General features: G+C 43.1%; 1 protein-coding gene across 5 annotated transcripts in view; it reads right to left on the bottom strand.

Moving 5' to 3' along the window:
• The window catches only part of SRGAP1 (SLIT-ROBO Rho GTPase activating protein 1), a 141,264-nt gene that overhangs the window by 66,866 nt on the left and 47,681 nt on the right, over window positions 1–26,717 (bottom strand). For all 5 annotated transcript variants that reach the window (XR_009745971.1, XR_009745972.1, XM_061467841.1 and 2 more), the window contains exons 2-3: window positions 4,329–4,524; window positions 1,702–1,864 (exon numbers count right to left, since the gene is read on the bottom strand). Coding sequence is in view for 3 of the 5 variants with exons in the window: in XM_061467841.1 (XP_061323825.1) it covers window positions 1,702–1,864; window positions 4,329–4,524 (359 nt within the window). In the remaining 2 variants the exon portion in view is untranslated. The remainder of the gene's footprint in view (window positions 1–1,701; window positions 1,865–4,328; window positions 4,525–26,717) is intronic.

Genomic DNA, 26,717 nt, shown 5'->3' with positions numbered 1-26,717 from the left:
CTCCAGATTATTGCCCAGCAGGACTCCCTCAATTTCCCTTCTCTTAATTCCCCTGTAGAAGAGCCAATTTAGGAATAAAAAAGCATGAGCAGCTGTTTGTGCTTCTTCAAGAAGCTTTGCTAGAAAGGGAAAATTTGAGATGTTGCGCATTCCTGGGCACAACATGGAAGAGAGAGACAAGCCTGTCAGGAAGATGGGACAATATGCTTCCTGTTAATGCACTGAAAATGTCCAAGTATTCTCCTCCTTCCAAGAGATAAGCTGAAGCAATCTCCATTAATAAGTTATGAGTGAATAAAGGAGGACACACACTTTTCCACAGAAAACTTTATCTAGATTTTTTCATACAGTCCACCTGGAGAGAAGGGAAGGAAAAGCAAGATTTCCAGTGCTAAAGAACTGAACTACGCTGAAAGCAAACAGGCTAGTCTAATAACATACACCTAGTGAAGAAGAGATTTTGTGATGTGAAATAAACAACTGAAAAACTATTTCAGATTCAATACCAAAAGATTTCTACTGGTCCCCACAAGTCTGAGGTATCTCCACATAGTACTGCAGCAGGATCAAATTGCTTTTCCCATTGTCTTTTTAACTTCAGTAATAATTGTCCATATGGGTATGTTTAGTGTTTTGTGAACTAGTTTTATGCATCAGACATATTATATGAACAGACCATTACTAAGAAATTACAAATTTCAACTCTATTACTGTTACTGGTTTTAATGTACACTAATAAGTCTGATACCTGTCTTTACTTCTTTTCCTCTAAGTACAATCTATATGGCCCCTAAATGATTCTTCTTCCCACCCCATCACTGTCTATATAGGACTGTGGTCAGGTATATGTGAAATCAGTTCCCTGTCTTGAAAACATTATTTGGGCACCACTGCCATCATTTAGTCACACGCCTCCTTTAACCTTTATTGGTTTTGAACTCTTTTCAGTGTGACCCTTGCCCACTGTGACCAACGGATAAGCATTTACAATCTATTTTTATTTCAGAACACTGTAACAACAGTGACTACAAACACATTGCACAGATCACAAACTAAGACTGCCCAGAGTGCATGCTTAGCACAAGAGGGATTTACACACTGTATGGGTTATGAAAACAAATAATGGGCACAGAAGAAGGACAAACATGTAGAGAGACAATGCTTACATGATCTAACAGAAATAGTTATGCTATCAAAAGTGTACGTTTGCGTTTAATATTGAGAAGGGACAGAAACACTTTTAGGAGCATTGCAGCATACACTACCACCTTTATGCTATGGCATTACAAGGCACACCCTTACTTTGGCTTGAATGTTTCTTGCATAACAGAGTCACAACGAAACACTGTTTTTACAAATAATTCATTAATACCGCATTACTATTTTGGGAGTCCTGAGTGAAAACTGTTTCCTTTCTGCATGGGTGGACAAGTGTGCTTTTGAGAGAACAGGCTTTTTTCCCTGCCTTTCGGATATTTGCAATTCAGCTCTTAAGGTCACCAGCATATACAGCAGTTTCCCAGGCATTTCAGCACTAAGAATTTGCTCTGTGAGAACAGTCATGAAGAATTTATACATGTGCCTAAACACATTTTATGCTACGTGTGCTGATTCTTCTCCTCAAATGCTACCTATTAGGACACTTCTGCCTCCCTCACGCATCTTGCAAGCCCATCTGGAGAACTGCAGGAGAGGCATTACCTTCTTGAACATTCTGGTGGAGTCTTCGCTTATCTGCATGAACCGCATGATCACATTGTTCAGGTAGATATCGCTCAGCGTTGCATGGTCTTTGCTTTCTCTTCTCACTTGGTTCAGGAGTAAGTACCAGCAATTCACCGGTGACAAGAGGTTCTGATCTTTCCTAAGGAGAAGATACACACATGTATTATGTATAGAAATATAAAAGTTACATTATTAACACAAACATCTCTCTGACATTTACAGCCCTAACTCGTTCTGTAAAAATGGTTGCTTCTGAACAGTCGGTCAATCCATGCTTGGAATAACTCAGGTTAGGCAAGCTTCAGATCACTTTTAAGACACATTTTACAAATCCCACAAGGCATGGACCCAAAAATACAGAAAAAGTGTAAGAATTCTGAACATTGCAAACCACCTGAGAGCACAAAAACCCCCTAACTCTCCACAAAGCTCCCAATGGCTGACAGATGGAGTACTTGTTTATTCAAAAATCAATAAAGATCACTGTTGAAAGAGTAACAGTAATTAATTTTTGACATCAGAAATAAGCAAGCACTGCAAGGTGTAGCTGTTTCACTGCAATGGATTTGTATAACTACTTAAACATACTTTATGTCACAAGCATACATATTCTGTGATCCGCATTCATAAATACAGTCCTACTGCCAATCCCAGATGGTTCAGTTACAAGACAAACAGCAGGACCAGGTTTTTTCCACAGCAGTCCAGCTCGGAATTTCCTTGTCAGGCTTTTTGTATTGTAGGCCCACTCCAAGCTTGTAATATTGCAAAAAGCAACATCACAGATGACTTCTTATTTCTTTTATACAAAGCAAAATAAAAATACAAGTAGTTCAACAAGGGTTTCACAGCCAACAATAACTGATTCATAAAATTTGCCTTATGATTTTATTGAAATTTTAATTTCAAGTTTGCCTTGGACCTAAGTGCTTGAGAAACTTGCTGCTCTTGGGTTTCTTTTTCTTCTTTTTTTCCCCCTCTTGTGCAGGGATATTCCTGTGTCAAAAGGATCAAGCACGTATGATAAGAACAGGCAGAGGTGGTGATGAATGGAGGGAGAAACTCCTTCAACTCTTGGTAAATTGTCTTAATAATTAACTCTTCCCACTGTTAGAAACATGCCCTTTAATTCCTCATCAAACATCAGTGCTTTGCTTTGCTATGAATCAGAAGTAAGTTAAGGAAACTTCCCCATTTTATTGGCGACGGACATCTTAAGTGTTACAGCAAGGAGCTTCTGGGTTTTATCAGCCACATCAGCCAACATGAGCATCCCTGAAGGGGCATGCCGATATTACTAGGTCCTCACTGCTTCTGCATGTCCTGTCAGACCTACCTGCCTGTTCTAGGAGGAATGGTGGGAACAGCACAGGTCCACCAGTTAACAGTTACACAGTTAGTGACTTTTGCTGCAACCTCTTCTCAAAGCAGAGAAATGCAGAGCAAAGCCAAAGGCAGCACTCCAGCAATAACCCCTGTGCACATCTGCCAGTCTGGATTTAACATGCTTAAGAACGAGGAAAGATGTTTGTATGCACAAGGCAAAAAGATTTTTCCACAGGCTGAATAAAAGCCAGGGTTCTCTTGAAGTGGTGACATAAGCACACACTGGTTATTTCACAGGCTCACCGAGTCACTTAACTGAATGTGAAGAAATATATACTACTGCTCTTTTGAACTGTGCAAGCTGTATTTGGCTTAACTTTTCCATTGCCAGATGTGTTTGGAAAAGACCGTTGTCCTGAAACAAAAGCTCTATCTGTGTATCTCCAGCACAGCACTGACTGGACAGTGGAAAAAGTAATTTATTTTTTGGTTTTGCAAATACAGAATATGTTCTATACCCCTAAGCATAACAGGGCCAAGAGAATGCATTTATTAATCAGCTCAAGCCTGGAAAATAACCAGATGAGACTATGCCAGCAAGTAATGCATTTGAAACACTTTAGAAAGCATGCTGTACACAGGTTTTGCCAGATACTACTCGACCAATTTTGGTTCACACACAAGTTACTATGCCATGAAAGGGATACATTAAATTGTAAGCAAGGCATAACATTCACATCATTGTCATTTCTTGGCATAAGAAGGGTCAAGAGGAAGCTCAAGTCCACATGTAACAACAAATCAAAGTAGATTTCTCTCTGAATGCCTTTTTGACAAAACTCTTGTCCTTTTTCTTTCTAATGGTGATTAACCTTTATTTAGACCCTTACAACGCCACTGTGAGATCAGCACACAGATTTCAAGTCCTCTTGGGGCTCTGTGTCTCTTTCAGGTACTCGTCTATATTTCGAGCAGTTTAAATTCCATATGGTAGGTTAGGGGTAATATTTGTGCAGCTTCCCTTTTAAGAAACTGAACCCACTTGTCGAAAGCTTACATGAATAATTGCAGGGGGCCACACCAACAAAACAGGATTTAGGCACCCATCTACCTTCAGCTGCAATGAGAACTGCGACGCTGCTAAGCAGGGGGGGGTATTTTAAATATGCCTTTGAATCTGGGCTCAGCCTAGCAGTTCTCAAAACCAGCAGGAGCAGAGTGGTGTAGCACTCCAGTAATGGCTAACATGGGGGGGGAAGGGAAGGAATCTCTCTCACTTGTACTGCTGATGATCCTTTGTACTCCTTGTTTTTGCCATGAACCTCTCTGCCAATTTTTCCAGGTTTCGGGAATACTCCATCTCTATTTCCGACTTCTTGCGGAAGAAATCCTGCAGATCCTGAAGAAGTTGCACTCGTATTTCAGTCTGTTGCTCCAGGCATTTCTGCTGCTCGATGAGTTGAGCTCGGATCTCTAATGAAGAAAACACATATCCACCCAGGTCAGTGAAGGCATATGAGAATTAAGTGTTACCAACCCAAATTACCAACACTCCAGCACACTTCAGCATCAAAGCTGCACCAGCTGGACCTGGATTCAGACCCTGTGGTGGGACACAGCAGTGGCAGCTCTCACTTCCACCACCACTTACTTAGGCTGCAGCATCCTCCCACCTCCTGCCTGTCTCACAAACAGCTATGGCAAGGGAGAAGGACTCTGCTTGGCTCACGTGAGCAGAACACCTGCTTTCTCTTTCCTCTTCCATCCTCTTCCTGACCTCTGGCATTAGCACAGATCTGACTTGGAGTGACCTCCTTGCAGGAGATGGCATACAACCATTTCAGCAGCAGCTCCTTCTGCTGCCCTGAAAAATGGCAGGATAAACAAGAAGCTTTCCAGCTGGCCCAAGCTGGTTGGTACCATCATGTACACTACGGAAACAACCTTGTGATAAACTCTGAAAACATCATCTATCATACCTGTGCACAGATGAGCTTCTGTATCTGCCCCATCTCTGGCAGGGATGGAACTGGTGCACTATAAATGGATTCATCAATATTTTACAGTGAATACAGAGGGAAAAGTTTGCGTATACTTAGAAATAGCTATCTGAAGATTTGCACAAGGTTCCAGACACTGTGGTACACTCATTAATGTAAATCAAAATCAATTTAGAAGAGATTATATGCTCACAGTTATCATCTAGAGTAACAGGGAAAAGCCTCCAGATTTCTTACCCCCATTTGCTCTGTGCACAATTGCTATGTGGTAGTTTTTTCTTTTTTTTCCCTTTTTTTTTAGCACTTTCATTTCTTGAGTGCTAAGCAGTTCATCACATTACGGGAACACCGAGTCTAAAAACATCCCTCTGGTTCTTTCAAAAGACTGCTTCATTAAGAGTTTTGTCAGCTGCCCAGGCTCAGCGTAATCCAGCCTTGTGGAGTAAACACAGGAGTAAACATTTTGGGACCATAATAAACGTATGTACTTTTAAACAGTTTAATGCTGTAACAGGGACTTACTGATAACAAAACAACATGCCAGAAGTGATGTCCATGTGAATGCGGAATTGTTGTGAACTTTTAGTCAATTCCTAATGATGTAACCATGCTGCAGGCAAGATGATGTTGGAAATCTTAGATGCCTCACTGGCTTGAAAAAGAAGAGCATTCTAAAAACCTCTGCTAACACCACAGCGAACTGCAAACCAGTTACTAGAAATAACACTACAAAAATACATCTGATGCAATGGGGAACTAGTGCATCCTTACTGATCTTTAAGCAGGTATGAAGGCAGAAATCCATGCTGCTGGGATTCAAATGCGTATACTGAAATAAGGTAGTGTGAGCACAAAATATGTTAAGCCAATATATTTACTGGAGGAGGGAGACACTGCGGTATTTTCCTCCAGATCTCCTTTAAGCTACCAGCTACTGTATTAATCATTAATGAGACCATCCATTTTCATAGTCAGGGAGGTGAACCGAAAAAATCATGGTTTGGTTTTCATTTAATTTCAAATCAGTTTGTTGGAAAAGGACCATGCCTCCAGCAAGGATAAGCCACTGCAACACAACACTGTATCAATGACATTCATGTACATAGAGGAGAAAATCACACTGGAGTTGGAAGGTTATTAACAGAACCAAAATCCCAAGACTGCTTTTTCTGTGTGTCTGCTATTTTTAATACTGCGATCACGGAAAAAATCCTGCATATAGGAAACAAGTTATCCAGACTCACTGACCAGAAGCAATTCTGCTCGTAAGCTGGAGTTTTGACTAAATGCAAATCTATGTAGTTTGGCCATCTCCTTTTCCCACTACAGACTTTCTACCAGTTACTTTAAAAGCAGAGCTCTGTACAGAGCAACTATGTTCTGATCATTTTGTAGGTCAGTGGATCTTGCTGCTATAATTCTTCCTTTTTAGGCAGGCTTTTACCATAGTAACAGGAGTAAGATTTTAGAAACAGGAATACATGAATAGAGATGCAATGAACAAGGGATGACAGATACAATATGAGAATTTGCATTAGCTTTCTGATGCTGTCTGGACTTCCAGTGGACAGTAGTGGCTTCCTGCAAACTTGTATATTAGAAAAGAAAACTGGACCGTAATCCCTGAAAGCTGATGGTGGCTGGAGGTGTCCAAGCTCTGAGTAAGGTGGTAAGTTAGGGGTACAGGGGGACTGCAGCTTTACGAAGGAAGTTCCACAATTGCGGGAATCCCAACAAGGAGAAAGAACATGCTGGCTCCAAAAGGCTGAGAACTCATGGCCTCTTGCCGGAGGAGAAAAAGGGGAGATGTATACCCACTTGTGCCAGTTGACCAGAGCGTGCATAAGAGACTTCAGCATACAGTTCTCCTGCCAGCCTCTCATGTCTTTCTGCTCCTGCACTTTTAAATTCTTCTTTTACTAGTAACTTGTGTAATGCCACACTGGCAGGCTAAGGAGATGGCAACGAATAAGACATCAAATGAGCAAATGTTGCGATTCTCACTTTCTGGTAAAAGCAAGCTGTGGATTTTAACAAACCAGCCAACCAACCAAAAAAACAAAACCACCCCCCCCAAAAAAAAACATAAATTCCCCACAAACACTGGCATAACCACCAGCCAGCCTGAGCGGATGTGCATCCCAAAACCACCGCTGTCCAAGTACTAGCAATGAACACATTACCTACTGCTATGGAAAAATGCACCAAGGCAACGCTATTGTCTTCAACCAATCTACATGTGGGACTTCCCCAGGGCTATAAAGAGTGGCATGGCAATTTGTTGCCTGGTATTCAAAGACATATATACCCAATATGCCATGAAGGTGCCAAGTTAAAACTACTAGAGCCCAAACTCCATAGAGACGGAGACAGGTGCAGCAGGCAGCAGAAGGCTGCCTCTCTTATTTTGCTGGCACATTTAAATTCAAAGTCGAACTGATACCAGCTGTAATAGACAATGACATTGTCCTATTCTGCTCTGCAGGGTAGCTGATATCAAATGATTGCCAGGCTACTTTGTGTCAGGAACAGGCAGTTTAAAGCCTGGGTGAATTAACACCTTCTCCTTCTCCGTATAGCAGCTTTGAGTCATGCTCACTGGTTTTGTGGCCAAGCGCTGGCTCGAAAGAAACCTCATCCATTTGCACTACAGAAAATTCAACAGACTGAATTAACATCAAATAGGAAAATATTCCTTTGTCCGAGATTTGCACACCCAACGTAAGCAAGGAAGCAGCTAATGTGCTCATAATGAAATCAATCATCTCTGAGTAAAGTTTCATTTCTAAAGATGCTAATGTTAAGAATTATTTCAACTACGCCCTCATTGACACCATCCTCTAGAATTACTGCATTAAGTATAAAATTAGGTTTTATTTGTGGCAGCCTTCAAAATATAGCTCTAAACTTTCAACAAATCTTTGTTTTCTTCTGACATGAGGTTAAATCAGTGCACTATGAAATGCAAAAGGAGACAAGATTATAGCTGCTTTGAGAGTTTAGAGTGGATGAAACTGAACTACTGACATCACCCAAGTCATAATCAGAAATAAACTCATGAAGGTTAACTCTTTGCACACAGTACAGTATTACAAATAATTACTTATATAGCACTGCAGTAATACACTCTGTTACCCTGGAGAAGATAGGTGCAACCGGTTATAGGCCAGTGAAGGTACCCGTGGTGAGATATACTGCAGTGTGACACATAATGATGATGCTGGCCACACTGGCAAGGAACAAAATTTGTCACCTTCACTTCCACGCACACCAAAGCACCAGGCTCCATCACATCCCAAAAAGCCGTGGGAAACCCCCCCAGAAGGTAGACACCTTGTAAATCCACAGTATTAGCCAAATTAACCCCAGAACAACACCCTGCATATGGGCTACCACCCCACTGCAATGCCCGCATCCCTGCCTTGAGATGCTGCAGAGCCCCTGACACCCTGCACTAGGCTGTGCCTAGTCTTGTCAGCCCTCGGAGACCTTCCAGACCACCATGAACACTCATCACCAACTCTTGACCCAAGCAACTCTAATGAATGCTACATGGTGCTGTTACATGTTACATGCCTGCCCAAGCCACCCCAAAAGCTGTTGCAGCCTGCCACCTTTAATTCACATTTAAATGGAATTAACTCTTGTGCTTGCGGAGCAGCCCTGCCAAGGTTCTGGTGTTTGCTGAAAGCTCAGGAAGGCGTCATGAGCCAGACACCTCTCCCTGGCTACCCCACTGTGAGCCTCCCACCTGCTGCCTCACCCTGCCTGGCAAGGAGCTATATTTAAGTCAGGATTACAAGACATGAACTACGCAGACACGTTAATGCAGCAGTATTACTGGGCAATAATACAGCCTCAGGGCCTCACCCTGCAAAAGATTATAAAAGCAAGTAGCTCATCAGAACTCTTTGAAAATACAGAACGGCTCTCACAAGGCACAGTTATGTTTGCAGGTTTTATCTGCTCGGGTAACTTGAGACAAAGCTGTATCACCTCCCATCTTTCTTTATATACCTCCTTCACAGCAAAATCACAGTTTTAGACTAGTTTAAAACCACTCAGAAATGTCTCATCAAATACACTAAGGACAACACCTGGTACTTTAGACTTTTTGTTTCTAAACCATTACAGCTTAGTATTTTTTTTTTACCCCTGTGAGGTATGAACACACATATCCCTCACTGTCACATTTACAATATCTGGATCATATTTCATAGGAAAAGATTCAGACCTTAAATTCAGCCTAGGCGTCATCTGGTGACCGACATGCACTTGTAATTAAGCAGATATTGGAGCATTAATCATCTTGCATTTCCTCCACAAAGACCCTTGAGTCTTACATGACTCTCACTGTGTCTCAGTTATTTAGTGTAAGAAAGGCTCATGTCCCAGCCTGATGCTAGAAGCTGGGGTGCTGCACTGGGGGACTGATCTTTCTAGTTTCATCTCAGTCTTCTGTCTTTGTAAGGACTTGCTTTTAGCTTCTCCATTGAGATGGGCAGAGCTTTGGTCCAGCTGAATGCAGCTGTCCAGCATCTGGAGTATAGGTTTTGTTTCAGGAAGTTGCTTAGCTGCAGCCCAACAATGATGCTGCCAGCAGAGAAACCACAGCAGGAATCACTGAGAAGGGCCTGGATGTGCCCCTGTGCACATTTATTAGCCCTTAATGCTATGTTGCCCCTAGGATCAGTGCTCCCACATCTCCTAGGGACGTCATCCTGCCTCTCAACAGACAAGAAGATAAAGATGGTGAGAAGTATCAGCCCTCTGGTGGGTGCTTTGTCCCAACTGCTGATACTCCTCTCCGAGATACACAGCCTGAAGCTACTAGTGTTGAACAGAGCCATGGCTAGAAAGCTAGTGTTCCTATGACAAATGGCAGGGAGTTTGGCTCACGCTCCCTTCCAGGTCCTTGGCTCACGCTCCCTTCCAGGTCCTTGCTGCCATTTCCCTGGACCTCACGCACAAAATTCCACTTCAAAAGCCAGGAAATTCCACCAGCCTGACAGCTGATGAGAGATGCTGGGGTGAGTATCTCACAAGCTACTGCAGAAATGCCTTTAAACAGATCATGAGCCTGTCCCAAAACATTAACTTTCTATGACAGACTAGTGAAAATCACTTCCCTGTGTTCGACATGCAAGTAAGAAGTGTGGCTGCACGGACAGGGATGCCCTTGAGCTTTTGAAGGCATGACTTTTGTGGACTTTGCTCTGCTTCCCAGCTGATTTCACTTAGGATGCTGAGCATACAGCTTTATGCATGTTCCCACTCGAGGTGAAACCTCTGCAAAGCACTGCCCAGCTCTAAATTTACTGTGTGGCTTTGTGCCATTTCCCAGATAATTAATTTCAGACTCTCTATTTGTTTGGGTTTCTTTTGGGATGTGGTTGAGTTTACCTTCGATGGAACACATCTCCAGGCTGTAGTTGTCTGTGGAAACGGATGGGGAGTCAGAAGCAAGCTAAGTATCTAAAAAGCTGTACAAAGGGTCAGGAATCTGAAGCTCCTGTTGACACCTGTCAACCCCTTTGAAAACTGTAAACCCTGTTCATTCAAGCACTTTGGCATGCTTAAAGATAAAAATAGTCCTTGTGCAGCCATTATCAAGGGAAGATGATGGAGAAGCTACCCGCAGGATGAAGACAATTATTTACAGGTCACTTCGGTTGTCTTGTTGAAACAAAGAGAGCAGGGAAAGAACAATTCCCTCCTTGCAGCAGCAAACTTCGTTCTATACATTCAAGCAAACACCCTAATACCTACTGCAGCCACAGCCTGATCAACATGTCCCCAACCAGACCCATGTAACTGGGGGATCCCAGTGAACAGGATTCAAAAGGGGTGGCTGCATTAGGGTACCTTCCACCTTCCAGTTCCCCTTGAAATGGGAAGACATGTCTGGAAAAGCTAAGAAAACCTCTATACGTAGCTGAAGAAGCTTTTCTTCTTGTTGTTCTTGGACTAACGCCCTCCTGCTTTCCACAGCCACAGCTGCTGGTCACTTGGCTGCCCACAGTCCGAGCCTGAATGGAGGGCAGCGTGCCAGCTCACAGCTTGGCAGGACACTTCTTGCCACAGCACTACTGCCAAGTGACCGTGGATTTGAGCAGGCAGTCTGCCTGCACCGCATTCTGAGTGCCGCTGCTTCTGCGGTAACTGCTCCTTTGCACCCATAACTAAGTGCTGGCACTATGTCCTAACAAACCTTGAGCATGACATGCTTTGTTCTTCTGGTCACAGGAGCTGGGACTCTGAGGACAAAAACGTTCATCCTTCAGAGTAGTCTTTGTTTTGGCCCACAAGAAAATCCCAGCTCATCCTGAAACACTGACGAACAGAAGAGGGCAAAGTGCAAGATGCCTCCTCTGCCTCAATGATCTGATGTAAGGGTCTTTCACCAGTCCTCACCCCCTGCCGTGGGAACAGATGCTGTCTTTCAATCCAACTGTCCCACGTCCAGATAAGCAGATCAGCTCTGCAAACCACCAGCATACAAGAGAAGAGCAAAGAATCTACATCAAATTAGCCCCAAAACACACTTAAGAACAAAACAAAGCAGAAGCTACCCCAACTGTGGTGATCATGGCAAAGGTCTGTAGCCTGAGAGGGAAAAGTAAAAAAAGAGACAGCCAGACAAGGAGATTGTGTGCATCTTTGTCTGCCAAGCACACAGGCGATCATGCAGTAGGTGTCTAAAAACCCATCTAGGTCATCTGACCTGTCAAGATCTATGTGACAACTTATTCTAAAGCTTCTGAAGGGCTTCAACTGTCTGGGGGTTTTTGTGCTTGTTAAAGATACCGTGAGCCTTTCCTTGCAGACTTCAATTCTGGGCCAAGAAGAAAATTAAAAGCAGACTCAGTATGTCCAAATCTTTCTCCTCACCAACAGAGCAGAAAAATGACTCATGGCTCCCCTCCGAAAAATTCTTTGCAGCAATGTCTGGAATGCTGGATTGACATGAGCAAGAAAAAAAACCCCAAATCACATCCCTTCCTGGCCAAAGATTTCTGTAAGTCTATTATTTAATTTGGTTATTACAGAGTGCTGTGATTGCTCTAATCAGTAGCTGAAATGTACCCTTTCTTCTGATTATTTTCTCTCTATAGAAAATGATTTCCTTTTAGAACCAGCCATCTCTTAACTATTCAACAGAATTCACACAGTACATGCTCTATGCTGTATTCTTGTTCCATACTTGCTCTTCTGTGTTTAGATTGTAAATGCTACATTTGAACTAGCACCTAAGGAAATGTTGTTTCAGCTACGCCACTTCATAAAGAGGAACAAAAGAACCCCTTCATTTCTGCAGCTATAAAAGCAGTTTTAGTTGACCATCAACCAATGGTTAAACTCCCATCTCCCACAAAATTCATGTCAGCGAAAGATCAATGCTTGTAAGCTAAATTCTGACCTCCCTGAAATAGATCTGCCGCTAACTTTACTCACGCTGGGATTACTGTCTTTACTTAAACTTACAAGAAGCTTACGCTTATCCAACTGACATACCGCTGTCAAAGCAGGCAGCCTTTTCCCCTCTTGCATCCAGGCTACACAACTCTCCCAGGTCACTGCGTCTCAGTACCAGAACTTCTACAGGCAGAAGGACTAACTTATAGAGGGAAAAGAAGTGTTTCTTGACAGTTATGCTCCAGGGTAGTGGCAGAATAGGGAAGAGAACAGCAGGCGTAGCTGTTCTATGACATGAGTGGTCAGTGCCATTGCAGATAAGCCTCAGTCTCTTTCCAAACCTTCCCCAAAGATTTATGAAGCTATAGCCAAGATCATTTCCCAGCAGCAGCTTATGCTGGTGAGTGAAATACTACATTCCCAGCAGGCTTGGGCAGGAGCATGCATGAACTCTTTGGAGAAGGGGCCCAGTTTGCACTGATGGCAGCATGCAGGTGGGCAGGGTGGAAGCAGAGCTTGGCACACACATGCCATTGCCACAAGACTGGGGCTGCGAGAGAAACACAGCCTTATGGATGGGATGATCTTTGGGGATCGGCAGAGAAGCTGTTCTGAAGTGAACACGCCACTGCTCGACAGGTGGAGTGGTTTTACTGCTCCTGAAATGCTGTATCTGTTCTGCAAAAGAAATCACACTACAAGGTATCATTTTTTCTGGGTGACAGTCAATTCTCTTGCTCTTCAGAGATAAACCGCTAGCAGGTTTATCTTTCTGTATGTGTTACTTCATCTGCTGTGCTTTTATTTCAGGACACCTGGAACTTCAAAAAAATAAAATCCCCTTATTTTTGTAGCAATTCTCAACCTGTGAATTCACTATTTTAATGAAGAACTCATAACATTTGCTTTTTAAAAATTAATATAATAATTTATCCTTGGTTTGTGTTTTGTTATTTTCTTTTTCTTTAAAGTCAGAACAGACTTGAGGACATAGTTACAAAGTTTGCTGCAGCTCAGGGCACTGTTTATAGAGCTGGACAAAGAAATAAGCACCGTAACATGAGCCATCGCACAGACTCTGCCAATGGAAAACGACCATGGGAGCAAAGAAGCCAAGAAATGTATCTTTCTTTTGCATTCAGTATAGCATTCCCCAAACAGTCTAATTTCAACTCAACTTCCAGACCCAGTGCCCCACTTCCAGGGGCATTTCTGGGCCCATAGCCCTAAGCTACTTGGCTACTAGATGCGGTGGCTCACTGGCCACAGAGTGTCCTTAGCAAGATGGTGTGAACTGCAGCCCTCCAAAGGGCTACTCTGAGATGAGTGACGTACCCTCAGACTACAGCAACAAATGGCAAGAAACGGAGAAGAAAACGAACAGCAGGTGGTAGTCTTAAAGCTGATGGTAACATGTAAAAGCAACGCTAGATGTATGCAGGTTTACAGATATCACCATTGTGATACCTGGAATAACCACTGTTACTACTAAAATGTGGGCAAGGTTTTTAAACAAACCATTCTTGCTATGGAGGACATCTGGATAATCTTTTGCTTCCCATATGAAACTATATTTGGTCACAGCTATATTGGCTTTTGCAATTTCTGCTGCAAGCAGCAGCAAAAAGGAGGAAACTGTAAGGCAGACGGAAGATGTGGCAGTCCTTTCCTTCCCCCTTTTAATTTGCACTTCGGAGATGGTGTTCTGAGCATGCCAGAGCTGCTGCAGCACTGGAGAACCTTGAGTCCTGCCTGACACCACTTAATTATCTCAGCGTGGCAGATTTAGGTCCCCTTTTTGCACTCCTCTCTAGCATTTAGAAATTACTGTAGTGTTTTTATTAACTCATGGCTCCTTTAATTAAATTTAGGCGGTAAAAAACATCTAAATCCCATTTCAGACTTCCATGAGTGCTCTGATTTTTCAGAATAATATCCAAGTGCCAGTTAGAAAATGGGACCTGTAGTGAATGCAAGTTCCCAGTTACCCTGGAAACAATTCAAGGCAACTCCACTCCTTTAGCACCCTAATTGTAGATGCCTTTTCTGCTCCGTGCTTGCCCAATCTCCAGGAGTTTATTTTCTTGAAAGATGGAATGTGACAATTCAAAGAACATTTCCCATCATTCTGCCCTAGCCCAGATTAAGCAGAAACAAATAATCAGCTACTAGGTGCTGTACCAGGACTTCAACAAGCAGCGCATGTGTATGTCCTCGCAGTTGTCTGTGCACTAAGCACGAACTATTTGGTACTTGCAGCACCTGTTTTCCAAAGGTTCTTCTAAAGTTTCCCTGAAGTGCAGAACACAGTATAAAGGCAAGTCTGCAGCAGAAAAAATACGGTTTGTCATGATCCAAACAGTAACTAAAACCTAACCATCTTAATCAGCTTCCTTACCTGTACATGGGTGAAGCCAGGTTAAGTCCCTGCCGCAAGGCTGAGGCTGGAGCTGGCTAGCGCGGCAGTGTCTGCTCTGTGACAGACACAGCACCACCAGTCCACCAATGCCTCTTCGATATGACCCTAGGCTCAGTGCTGACACACATCTTTTACCTCTGGGGAAGCCGAAACCTCCCTACCACACAGATGTGAGCACCACTTCATTTTAAGCACTGCCACAATAAAACCCTTCCTCCTTAGTATCTCGGGTGGACAGGTGACAAGTGAAGATGTCTGAAGGTTTCTTCTAGAAATTAGACGTTAAGAGATGTGTCTTTTCTGGACAAAACCAGAATTATTCTGAACCTCCAGCAGATGATGTATCTATTAAAATGAGACTTATGCTGTTGGCAGCACAGGGCAGGAACTCCTGAGCAGAGGGACACAAGAGAAAGCCATGAAATCTGCACATCAATCAGATATGGCCTCTCCTGTATGTTGATGACTACCACTGTGATAAGACTGAGGAATTAATAACTAGATAAAATGCCCTCCTTACATCCTGGGAAAACAATTCTCCATGCATGGCACATCTTTAGTAGGTCAGTAAAACATTTTTAGTATGACATGCACCCCAATGCATTCCATAAACAAGAGCATAGGTTTGACCCAGCCATGACTTTCAGTGACAGCTTTTTAAGTCCCAAGGTGAAGCCACAGTCTAGTTAAGGACAAAAGAATACCGCAGTTTGTGCTCTGTCTGCCAGGCTTTTACCCACATCCCTTTTCAGCCCAACCTGCTTAACATGCAGCAAAATACTTCCACTACTGCTCATTTATCTTTGACACAGTTAACTCTTAGAAAATGCAGGTTTAACATATTGAGCACTTCGGTGGTTTTCTGCTAAAACAACTTCTTTGCTTTTTTTTTGTCCTTTGCTGTAACAGATCCATGATGATCCTTTTCTTCACTGACATACACAGCTATGGCACTTCAACACCAGTTTTAAAACTTCATGTTCACATCCCATGACTCACCTAAGTACATCCTTGTGTCTGCATAAAGCCCTGTCTATTCCAGTCAACCAAGTGGGGCAAAGACACTATCTTGGGCAGCACACCAGAGCTGCACAGCCTGGTTTAGCTGCTGACACATTTCTGGGCACAGCATTAGTCCCTGCCTGTGAACACCCTCCTCACTGGCACTGGTTGTGCAGGGCTCAGGGGACAGCACAGACCAGGGACTGTCCCCATCACTGTATCAGTGAGGTGTCCCCATGGCAGTGGGGTACTGGAGCTGCTCTCTTGCCCACTCAATGCTGAGCAAAGGATGGTCCTGCTATTTACTCTGCTCTTGTGAGACCTCACCTGGAGCACTGTGTGCAGTTCTGGTGTCCTCAACATAAAAAGGACATGGAACTGTTGGAACAAGACCAGAGGAGGGCCACGAGGATGATCAGGGGACTGGAGCACCTCCTGTATGAAGATAGGCTGAGAAAGTTGGGGCTGTTCAGCCTGGAGAAGAGATACCTCATAGCAGCCTTCCAGTATATGAAGGGGGGCTACAGGGATGCTGGGAAGGAAGGGACTCTTCATTAGGGACTGTAGTGATAGGACAAGGGGGAACAGGTTAAAACTTAAACAGGGGAAGTTTAGATTGGATATAAGGAGGAAATTCTTTCCTGTTAGGGTGGTGAGGCACTGGAATGGGTTGCCCAGGGAGGTTGTGAATGCTCCATCCCTGGCAGTGCTCAAGACCAGGTTGGACGAGGCCTTGGGTGAGATGGTTTAGGGTGAGGTGTCCCTGCCCATGGCAGAGTGTTGAAAATGGATGATCTTAAGGTCCTTTCCAATCCTAACTATGCTATGATTCTATGATTCTAATAATACGGAATTTGACTCAAAGGATGATTTAAGAAACATGACAACATCTCATCCTGCTTACATTTTTATTAATTAAGCAAAACAATAACCCCCACCATGATGGAAGAACTTCTGTCTCTGAGAATCCTAAAAGAGGCAAAATGATAATCACCATGCTGGTTGATTATAACTATCACACAAATAGCAGTAGCAGCCAGGTATTTTTATATGTTATCAACTTATAAGGTGATATAAATTCTGCCAAGCTTTAAATACATTTGTCTTTGTGCTGCTCTGATTTGGTAAAAGAAGTAATTTCTAAGTGAGAATATAAAATGCCTACCTCAAAAGAGGGTTCTCTTAAAAGTTTGAACCCAATTATCAGAGCCTCGAATTCCACTAACAGCGGCTGGGGAAAGAACAAATCCTTCGGTGTCACAGAGCAGATTCTTTGTTCCATCTTCCTGCTACAGGGAAGTACAAATTGGGTTGTGGATCAAATTTAATTAGATTTATCTCCAGTTGTTACAGTAGGAGGTGAAGAAAGGCCCCTCTGAGCTTCCTGCTAATGGGAATAGAAAAAAATATCCACTAGTGAGACTGTTTGTAGGTAACCGTTGTTCGCCCACTCAACAGCAAGATGAAGAATAGCATCTGCTTGTGAGCCAACCTTGAGCTAAAATTATTTGCATACTTCCAGCTCCCCTGGAAACAATCTTCAGTCTGTTAGAAGTTGAGAAATTAAAAAAAAAAAAACAAAAACCAAAAAACCCCCACTTTTTTAATGACATGAAATATCACAGCAGCAAAGTCGAAAGTTGATGATTTATGGAACCTACGATCTGTATCGTCTTCCTGCATTAATTCAGCGGTTTGTCTATTCTGCAAATGTCTCTCTGTGAGAGACATACGGGTGGTTAGGACTTCCAGCAGGGCTCCCGTGACTGCTCTGTGGAAGTAAAGACTCCAAGAACAGCTGTAGGAAACAGATGTGCCACTTAGGGCACTTTCAGTGAAAGGCCAAGGGATGAATCCTTCATGCGCTACTTAGTTCAGGATCCCTTTATTTAAAATAAAAAGGCTGTGAAAACCCTATTATTGCCTATGTTTTTAGACGAGGTCCACTCGGAAGCAGACATTCTGGTAGCAAAAGCCCTGCTGGAGTGAGTAAACAAGGGCTGCAATGGGCAGGGCAGGAGCAGCAGCTTCTCAATTTCCAGGGCTAAACTGGAGTTGAACCTGAGCCACTTAATTTTCATGCATATAAAGTGCCAGCTCTGCGAAGAACATCAGCAGCCATAGCAGCCAGATGGCAAAGAGTTAACCTGCAGAAATAGTTATTCATTACTTTGGGAAAAGAAATGGAGTTTATTAATTCACAACTTAGTGAAGAAACCAAAGATGTGACACCTACGATGGAGAAATCTTCATCCTGTCCTCCAACCAGGAGCAAAGAATTAGGGGAACTTTTGCAAAGAATAAATGCAGTACACATGGACACAGATTGGAGAAAAAAGCAAGGGTACTCAGAAGGACAAACCAGACATGCCAGCAAGTGGTACGAGTCTCCGACTTCTGACAATTTGCCAAAGGAGGCTTTATTCTCAGTTAAGGATGACAGGCATACCCTAAATACTCCTGATACTGGATTTACAAAGTACTAGATTCCCAAATGTTTCCCTTAGATCTGTTCTGTTTAAAGAAAAAACAACAACCCAAAACAAAACCTGAACAAAACAACCCAAAACACACGGATGAGCTAAAGTCAGTCATGTGACTATTGGGAAAAGAGTTGAAACAAAAGGATTAACTAAGGACCAAAAAGTCACGAGGTGAGTGCAGTACACACCATCTCAGCCTAGGTGAGCCCAGGGATGCACTGGCCAAATTGCTGACAAGAAACGTGTTCCTCCTCCCTGAAAGTGGTTGCTGTGACCAAAAGGCTGGAGGGCATCTCCTGGAAAAGGGCAGGGGGAACAGCGAGAGATGCCATCATGTTCTAGGCAAGCGAATCGTTACTTCTGCATCAAGTAAGTTACTAAAGCTCTCATCAGAAATACTGCTATAAAACCAAAGTGGGCAGAGAGATAAGGAGAAACCAAGACAGTTCATGGAAAAGAAAACTGTACAGTGGAAAGCTAATTAGAGTTACTCGAGCTTATCAAGTGACAGTGGATAACTTAAACCCAGCTGATCTTCAGTTTCAAGTTACCTTCAGTCCTTAGCCTCAAATTATTCTATTCCCTTGGCATTTAAAACATTGAAGGGCATGAAAAATACAGATAACCTGGTTGAAAAGAATTTAACCTTTCCAGTTGCCGCAAAACCTGCATTTTGGCCGCAGCTTCCTTCCTGCACCTAGTCTGTTACAGTACAGAGAGAATGTTTGCTGAAAGATCAGTCCTGCCCTCTCTACTTGGATATAGAATTTCACTTTAGCGTTAATCTACTGCTTTACTGGTCATCTGTCATAATCCAGCTACATAAAAATCACAAAGTGAAGACTACATCTGCATGACGTTGAAGTCACCCTAGTTGACTCCCTTTGCTCACCACAGTTATCTGACAAAACTAATACTGTAGATTACTCATGTCCAAACTGGACACTATCTGAAAGACCTCCTCTGCAGCTTCTCTAGCCACCAACCATCACCTCACAACTAGCTGCATCCTCTTCAGGACAGGTGTCTAAAACCCAGCTTCTATTTCCAATTTACTGTATGTCTGCGCAGTGCAGAACAAAGTGCCAAGGCAGGATGCAACTGTAGGCAGTACCACAACACGTATCAAATGCTAATGGTGAAGCCATGGTGATCTGTAGATGACTTACCCTATACAGGTGGGATGACCTGTTTGTGAGCATGTGTACACATAACATTCTGAAAGATACAAGACTATTACTGTAAATTTTCTTGCTCCTTCACACTGGGCTGGAAACTGTAGGATCCTGGTGTTCCACACTTCATTTCTCAACACTACCTTACTACAAATAGCAAGGTCCAAACATCTGAAGTCCAAAGGCAAGTTACAACTTCTAAAACAAGTAGTCTCATCAAAAAGATTGCAGATATATTTTTACTTGTTTAGACAGACTTTGAGGTTATAAGAAACAAGAGTAAGATAGCCAGGAAATGCTGAGAAGGTCTTTGGATATAATTTGCCTTTATCTTCTTTGAAGGAACAAACTGCTGCTAGGAAGTTTATCTAGAATGGAAAGCAATGACAGTAAGTGCTCAAATAGTATTTAAATATCCTGCAAGTGAAGTCTTTCTGACATGCTGCTCCACGTAACGGTTCTTTCCATGTCTGCAAGACCCAGTTTCATCCCAAATCAGCATTGGTTTTGACCCATGAGAAAACAAGCGAACTTCATCCATGGCCAAAGGCTGGGCAGAAAGCTCAACAGCACTGTAACAGCCAGATCCTGCTGCAGATGAGCCCAGCTAACCTCACCAGGAACCTCCCCTCCCTTCCTCCACACAACAGTAAATTTACTTGGGGAAAAACCAATCCTGCCCAGAACTGTGTCAATCACTGTGAAACCGCTTGCAAACACAACTGGAATCTACTGATAAGTTACAATGAGGCATTTATTTTGTTCCCCCCAGAGCCAGATTAACAAAATTGCTCCCTTGGTCTGGGAGATCATTGCCCATGGCATCCAGCCATGCTGCTGAGCTCAGCCTCCTCCTCCCAGCCAGCGGAGCAAGCTCTTCCCACTTTCACAGAGCCCTCTAACCATGCAGGTATACAGCACTCTTGAAGAGATTCAAATCAGAAAAGCCAGGAGCTCCAATGGAAGAATCTGGCTGCAAGCCAGCTTGATAGGGAAAAGTTTTCCAGCAGACCTACAAGCAGTTCACACTTGAGCCAAACAAGCTGCTTGAGCTCATCAGTGTGGGTGGAAAAGCCACCCAGAACTAAGGTTGTCTTTGACTGAAGCAATGTGAGGAGATGACAACTGGAGACCTATCTCACGTCCTTTGAGCAGGAAGCACATCTGCAACAGTTTAACTCTTCTGAATAACTGTTTCTGGAATCATTATTAAAGCTAGATGTAAAAATTGCATTTTGATAGAAATGTACAGACTTTGGTTCCAGGTTAGGATGCTTACAACTCTGACAATGGATCCTTCCTCTCAAAAAAAACTCCTCACTGCCATTCCATTCAGGGTGCTCAAACCTCAACCTGCCTCCATCCCTCAGGTGTTGTGCTAGGAACTCAAAGCCGGACAGCCTGCCTTCTCCTGGGTGCTGCCTACATTGGGCTCACTCCCACTGCCAGCTTTGTGGAAGACAAGGAAAGACACCTTCAAAGTACATCTCAACCCATCAGGACACATGGAGAGTGTACAGAGGTGATTTAAAACAAACAAATCTAAACAAATCAGGAAAGCCCTTAAGTATTCCTATTCAACAAAGGAGAACAAACATACTCCAGCTCTAAAGCACCTATTGATTTCAATTAAAACTTTCCTTCCTCTGTAAAGTTTCAGTCTTTTGGTTTATTAAAAGCTTGTCATTAAGATGGAAACAAAAGTTCAAAACGTTCCCATTTCCTGCAGGTGGGGAATTCTGACTATTTTCTTTTAATATGTCATTAGCCAGTGAGTTTTAGACAGAAACTTTCTAGTTTGTATCTCCAAGTAAAAAGACCTAAATAACTGCTACTAAAGGAAATTAAAGGGATGAAAAAAAACCCCTCTCAGTGGCATAACAGCAGCAGATCTGGGAGAACCAGCAACCTTGCAGAGGCTGCATCTGGCAGGGGGATACAGCCTCTGCTGTGGGCTGGATCCACCACCACCTACATCCCTCCTCTGAGGGATGACCTGACAAATCTGTCTTTTTCCAATTTTATCTTTAGATAGATGCATTTGTTCACTGAAATATAATAAGAAAAAGTGCCACCTTTGTTCCCTGTGCTGTTACTCAGCACACACTTCAGCAGCTTGGTGCTGTGGCACACCTCAGACCCCCTGTCTTATTAGAAACTTGCACTCATTCACACCTCAGCTATGCAAGAGAACACACTGCTTGGCTGGCTGCTGCTCAATGTAACACCAAATACATCTGCCTCTGCTGTGGGCTGGATACACCACCACCTACATCCGTCCTCTGAGCGCTTCCATGCACGGGTGACTTCAGTACAGAGCTTCCAAGCAAATGAATCCCAAACTAAATTGGGTTTTGGATGCCTTCCCTGTATTCCCCCTGCCCTAGACGGGCATCCCAACATCCTCTGTCATTGTTCAAGAGCCTCCTTGATTTTTTTTTGAACGGGAGGGAGGGATAGCAAGAACCTGAAGTACTTGAGGGGCAAAGGAAATCCTTTCCATTCTCTTTTCACACAGGCGCTAGACAGACACGTAAAACACACTGGTTTGCAGGATGCTCCTCTCTATTTACCAAGATGTTTTATTTAGCAGACATATGCTCCCTTGGTATTCCCCATATGTTTTGGGTTTGTTTGGGGTTTTTTTTTCTTTTTATATTTGGAGGAGTGGAATCATTTGCTCCATTGCAGGTGGCTTATATGAGAAACATTTGGCTTATATGAGAAGAGGACAGAAGAACCTACCTGATGAATATATGAGACTTTTAATCTTTCAGTTCAACAGCTCCTCTGTAAAAATACAGAACCAGTTTTTATGACGGCATAGACATTCCTTATTAAAGCCTATAGACATAAACATCTGAATACAGGTGTGCCACTTAAGAAAAAGTACAGTAAAGGTCAGGTCAGCTCAGAAAGCTGTACCTTTCCTGCACAAAAAGACAACATACTGCACTCTCTTCAATACGAGACATCTTTTGTTAGGATCTGGTCAAGGAAGCCATTTATAGCTCACAACAGCATCTGTATTGATCAAATGAATGGATGCGCAGTCATGCTCATTCTTGTGCGGTACATAATGGTGACTTTTCTATCCACCATGTCCATCTAAATCTCAAACCACTGTTTGACAAATGCTGCACATACAGGAACAATGTGTTTTTCACAAGGCCAGAACCCACGCAGGCAAGACAGGAGTTGCCTGGCTGAAGGTGAAGACAGTACAAACGCAACACCTGGGAAACAGGGACTTTATTCTCAGCTTTCACTAAAATTCTACTGTGATCTAAGGAGTGACAGAATTTGCAACAACCTTGCAATTTATTCATCCTTTTCAGTAATTTTTGTACCTTCAATTTTTAAAGTTCTAAAAAAAAAAAGAAAAAGAAAATAAAAAAGAGGAAAAAAGATAAAAGATAAAAAAGATTTAAAAATAGAAAAAATAAGAGAAAAAGAAAAAATAGAAAAAGCAAGAGAAAAGGAAAAAAAAAGGGAGCTGTTCCGTGTTTTTTAATAAGCTGAAGGGCATTTCAGCACAAAGTTGGGTTGTTAAAAAGAACCTAAGGCAGGCAATCATTTACTTTCATGCCTTTTTCTTTTAAAAATAATAAAAAAGCACTTTTAAATGAAGGAGTATTATCTCAAGAGGAAGCTGTCTAGGAGCACAGGAGTGGACATTGTGAATAAAACCAAAAACCTTCAGTTTGACAGGGCTGTATTTGACCATGCTTTCTCTACCATAGGCCACTTATCACTGCCTAAAATCCAGCTGACCTCACATAACAACAGCAGGGAGGCAAACCCAGGCTCTGTCATTTAGACAAAGCAATGGAGGGGAGGATGCGTCCACCTTCTTGTTCTGAAAGCTAAACCAAAGTGATTCAATGAGAAAAAATGGAAATCCAGCAGACCAAAAACCCAAACCCCAAAGGCCATCCTATCTGCTGCAGGTACTATCAAAAGCAGAACTGTTAGTGATATCACATCAAATCTGGTGCTATGAGAGAAGGGAAGCCTTACTGCCTATCTTTGAACTCGCTGTTAACAGCAGTCTCTAACTGCCCTTTGCACACTGCAGAAGTTCAACTTACGCTGAGCAAAGCTGGATCTAGAGCAGCACATCTGCACTAACATGCGTTATGCCTGCTCAGGTTGTTGATCGCACTAAAAATTAATGAGGAAAAGAAGATTATCCCTCATATCAGCTCTCACTGCACCCACAGTGCTGCCAGCGTGAGAGGAAGGAGAGGCAAGAACATGACAGTAGCTAAGAACGCTAATGGGACCTGAAGTGCAGATGGACTGATGCCTCGGCCGATCCCTGTTAGCTAATTAGCTGTGGGCTGCTAAGCAAACACGTGGCCCCACCTTCCCTCCTCTCCCTCGTTGCTCACCCCTCCTTTTTTCCTTCCAGCCCCTGCAGAGGTAAGATGCACGTGGCTGCATGATCTGTCAGACCAAGGCCTGAATCCAGCCAGAAAAAGAAGCGTGGGTGAGGGAGCTGAGGGTCACATTTGTTTTCCATCCACATTGCTATAATACGGTCGCACTATCACTCTGGCCTAGGAGAGCTCATCTTCCACCCTGCTTCTCTTTCAGCCACCAATTCAGAGCAGCAGCCAAGTACCACACGCTCTGGTTGGCTCCCTGGGAGAGCTGCTCCTCTCTCCATTGCTGACAGAAGGAGCCAAGAGAAACCAGCCCCTTCCCCAAAAGGCTTGGCGACAATAAACCACTGTGTAATCCATCTTTTGCATCACCAAGCAGATCTGTAGCACCTGAAGCAGCAATCGGCAGCTCCCTGTACCAGTGAGTAAGGATGGGCAGGAAGAACAAGTGCACACGAGTGCACTGGTGCATAGACAAAAACTAACTTAAATTGTTCAAATGTGCGGTCACACGTGTCAGGGGGAAAAAAAAAGGTTTGAGAAAAACCCCCTTTGCCCTGCGTGATGCACTGTCATCTGATTGCATGCTCTGGTGTTTCTCACAGTGCCTGGCACAGGGCTCTTTTATCTGTCACTGTGCATTAGGCACCCCTGTGAAGCACTTACGATACATTTCCCTAAAAATGATGCTCTGATGCCCTAGCAAGAGTAATGGCACTAATGCCAAGGGCTCATCATCTTCCAGTCCACATCCTATAGCATGGGGGCAATTTCTATTACTGTCAGCCATAAAATACAATGGATATTGTCAAGCACTTGAGTAAAAACGCATGTGTAAAGCATTAACAAGAAGGATGATATAGCTTTCTCCTTGATAAATGACTCTCTTGCCTAAAGCCTGCAGCAGACACAACCACATATTTCACTGTTTCCTCTTGAAGCCTTTTGGTTTTGCGGATCAGACCATCATTTAACACTACTGGGTTCGCAGTGGTACATTGCAGCAATCCACAGGATGCTATGCCTCAGGAGGGCAAGCACCCATATCGGGTATCTAAGATAGACATAGTGGTACCTGTGTGCAGGAACCTAATTATTCCTTAGCGAACTATGAAAAGAGTCCTCCCTTAGGGAATTCAGAGCAGGGATAACACCCAGAGTGAATACCTCCTTTACCACCTTTGTGCAGGTTGCTGGTCCCAAGTGTCCTGGACACCTGTGACAAGGGAAAGGTCAACCAGTTCTGAGAGTACATGGGAATATGAAGCAATCCAATCATGGAGGAAGCTGGGGAGGAAACTGTCATATAATCACTTCTTCATGTGTGCATTAAGCCTGTATGTGAAGGCGTCAGGGTGTTATTCACTTGTGAGGACAAGGAAATACCTCATCCTGTAGGTCCGGTTATTTATATTGGTGAGGGAGAAAAGACTCCTATAGCAGCAGCTGGCTCTCTGAAATGGCCAGTCCCAGAGAGGCAGGACATTGCTCAGGACTTCTCCCTTTTGCAAAGGGCTTGATACAACATTAACCTATGCATCAATGCATGAAAGGGACAGATTTGCCAAGCAGGAGCTTGGCCAGGTCACCAGCTGGCTAATACACACATACTAGACAGGAACACACACTGCTCTTCTCTGAAGGAGTAGAAACATGCCTCCTCGCTGTGCGCCACAGCAGCCTGACTTGAGACAACCTCTCCTACACCAGTGGGATGCCTCTTGCAAGTACAGCAACACTTCCCTTATTGCTATTGGTCTTTCCAACTCATTTTGTTTTTCTCTGCTAGGAACATAAGATGCAATACATTTGATGTCTAAGGGCAACTGCTTAAGTCAGAGCTCTCCAGAAGATGATAGCTAACACATATTATAGATCAAAGGCGCTCAGTAAGGACTTCTGAGTCCAGATGTGAGAATGCTACCACAAAAGTAGTTATGAATGCCTACAAATACACTTGTCAGGAAAGAGTAGTTACAACAATTAAATAGCAAAACCAAATATCTTTTTGTTCAAAGGGACTTAAAATTATGAAGCAGATAGAAAGGACATGCTATGCCAAAAAAACCCAAATCAAACCAAACCAACAAACATTTACAACAACAAAACAAGGATTTGTCTCAGAAGGAAGGAATTATAATTATCATGAATATCACATCAAATGCAGCAGATAACTCAATTCCACAAACAAATGCATTTGAGGGAATTCTACAAGGAACTGAATCCTGTGTTAATGCTTTCCAGGTGTAAGATGATAGCTAGAAAACCACAGTAATGAGAAGCCCTTAACTATGGCAGAATGAGAAGCTCTAATGGGGCGATAACCTTTTTAGGACTGCCTCTCTGCAGAGCCCAGCTGGCCTGGCTTGATTTCCCTTATCACTTCCAATCTTGAAGGCATACCACCAACTTCATCTCAGCTCATCTCCAAGCCACCAGGAGTCACCCAGGCAAAGATCTGTGACTTTGACTTTACAGTTTGGGTATGTTTTTTTTTTTCTCACATGTTAAAAACCTCCTCCTCAATATAAAATGAAAAAGCTCCTAGGGAATCAATGCTATAGAAGAAAGGACAAAAACTAACTAGGTATGAAATACACAGGGATCAAATGCTAAGAGAATGAAAATCATTTCCCCCTCTAACCTACTGAGCTAAGTGTTTCCCTCAAAGATGCACTGCTGCTCTTTCTGGGTGTCTGCCATGACCTCCCACTGACTGCTGGACATCAAAGCAGAGTGTGTGATAGACCCCCATCTCAGAGCAGCCCTACTCCACACAGCCA

Source organism: Pezoporus flaviventris, unplaced genomic scaffold (assembly GCF_033815535.1).
Source record: "Pezoporus flaviventris isolate CSIRO_AGI_PZ_B2104156 unplaced genomic scaffold, CSIRO_AGI_Pfla_v1 ptg000045l, whole genome shotgun sequence".
NCBI lineage: Eukaryota > Metazoa > Chordata > Aves > Psittaciformes > Psittacidae > Pezoporus > Pezoporus flaviventris.
Note: the sequence above shows the minus strand (reverse complement) of the source record. Positions and strands in the feature narration are given on the sequence as shown.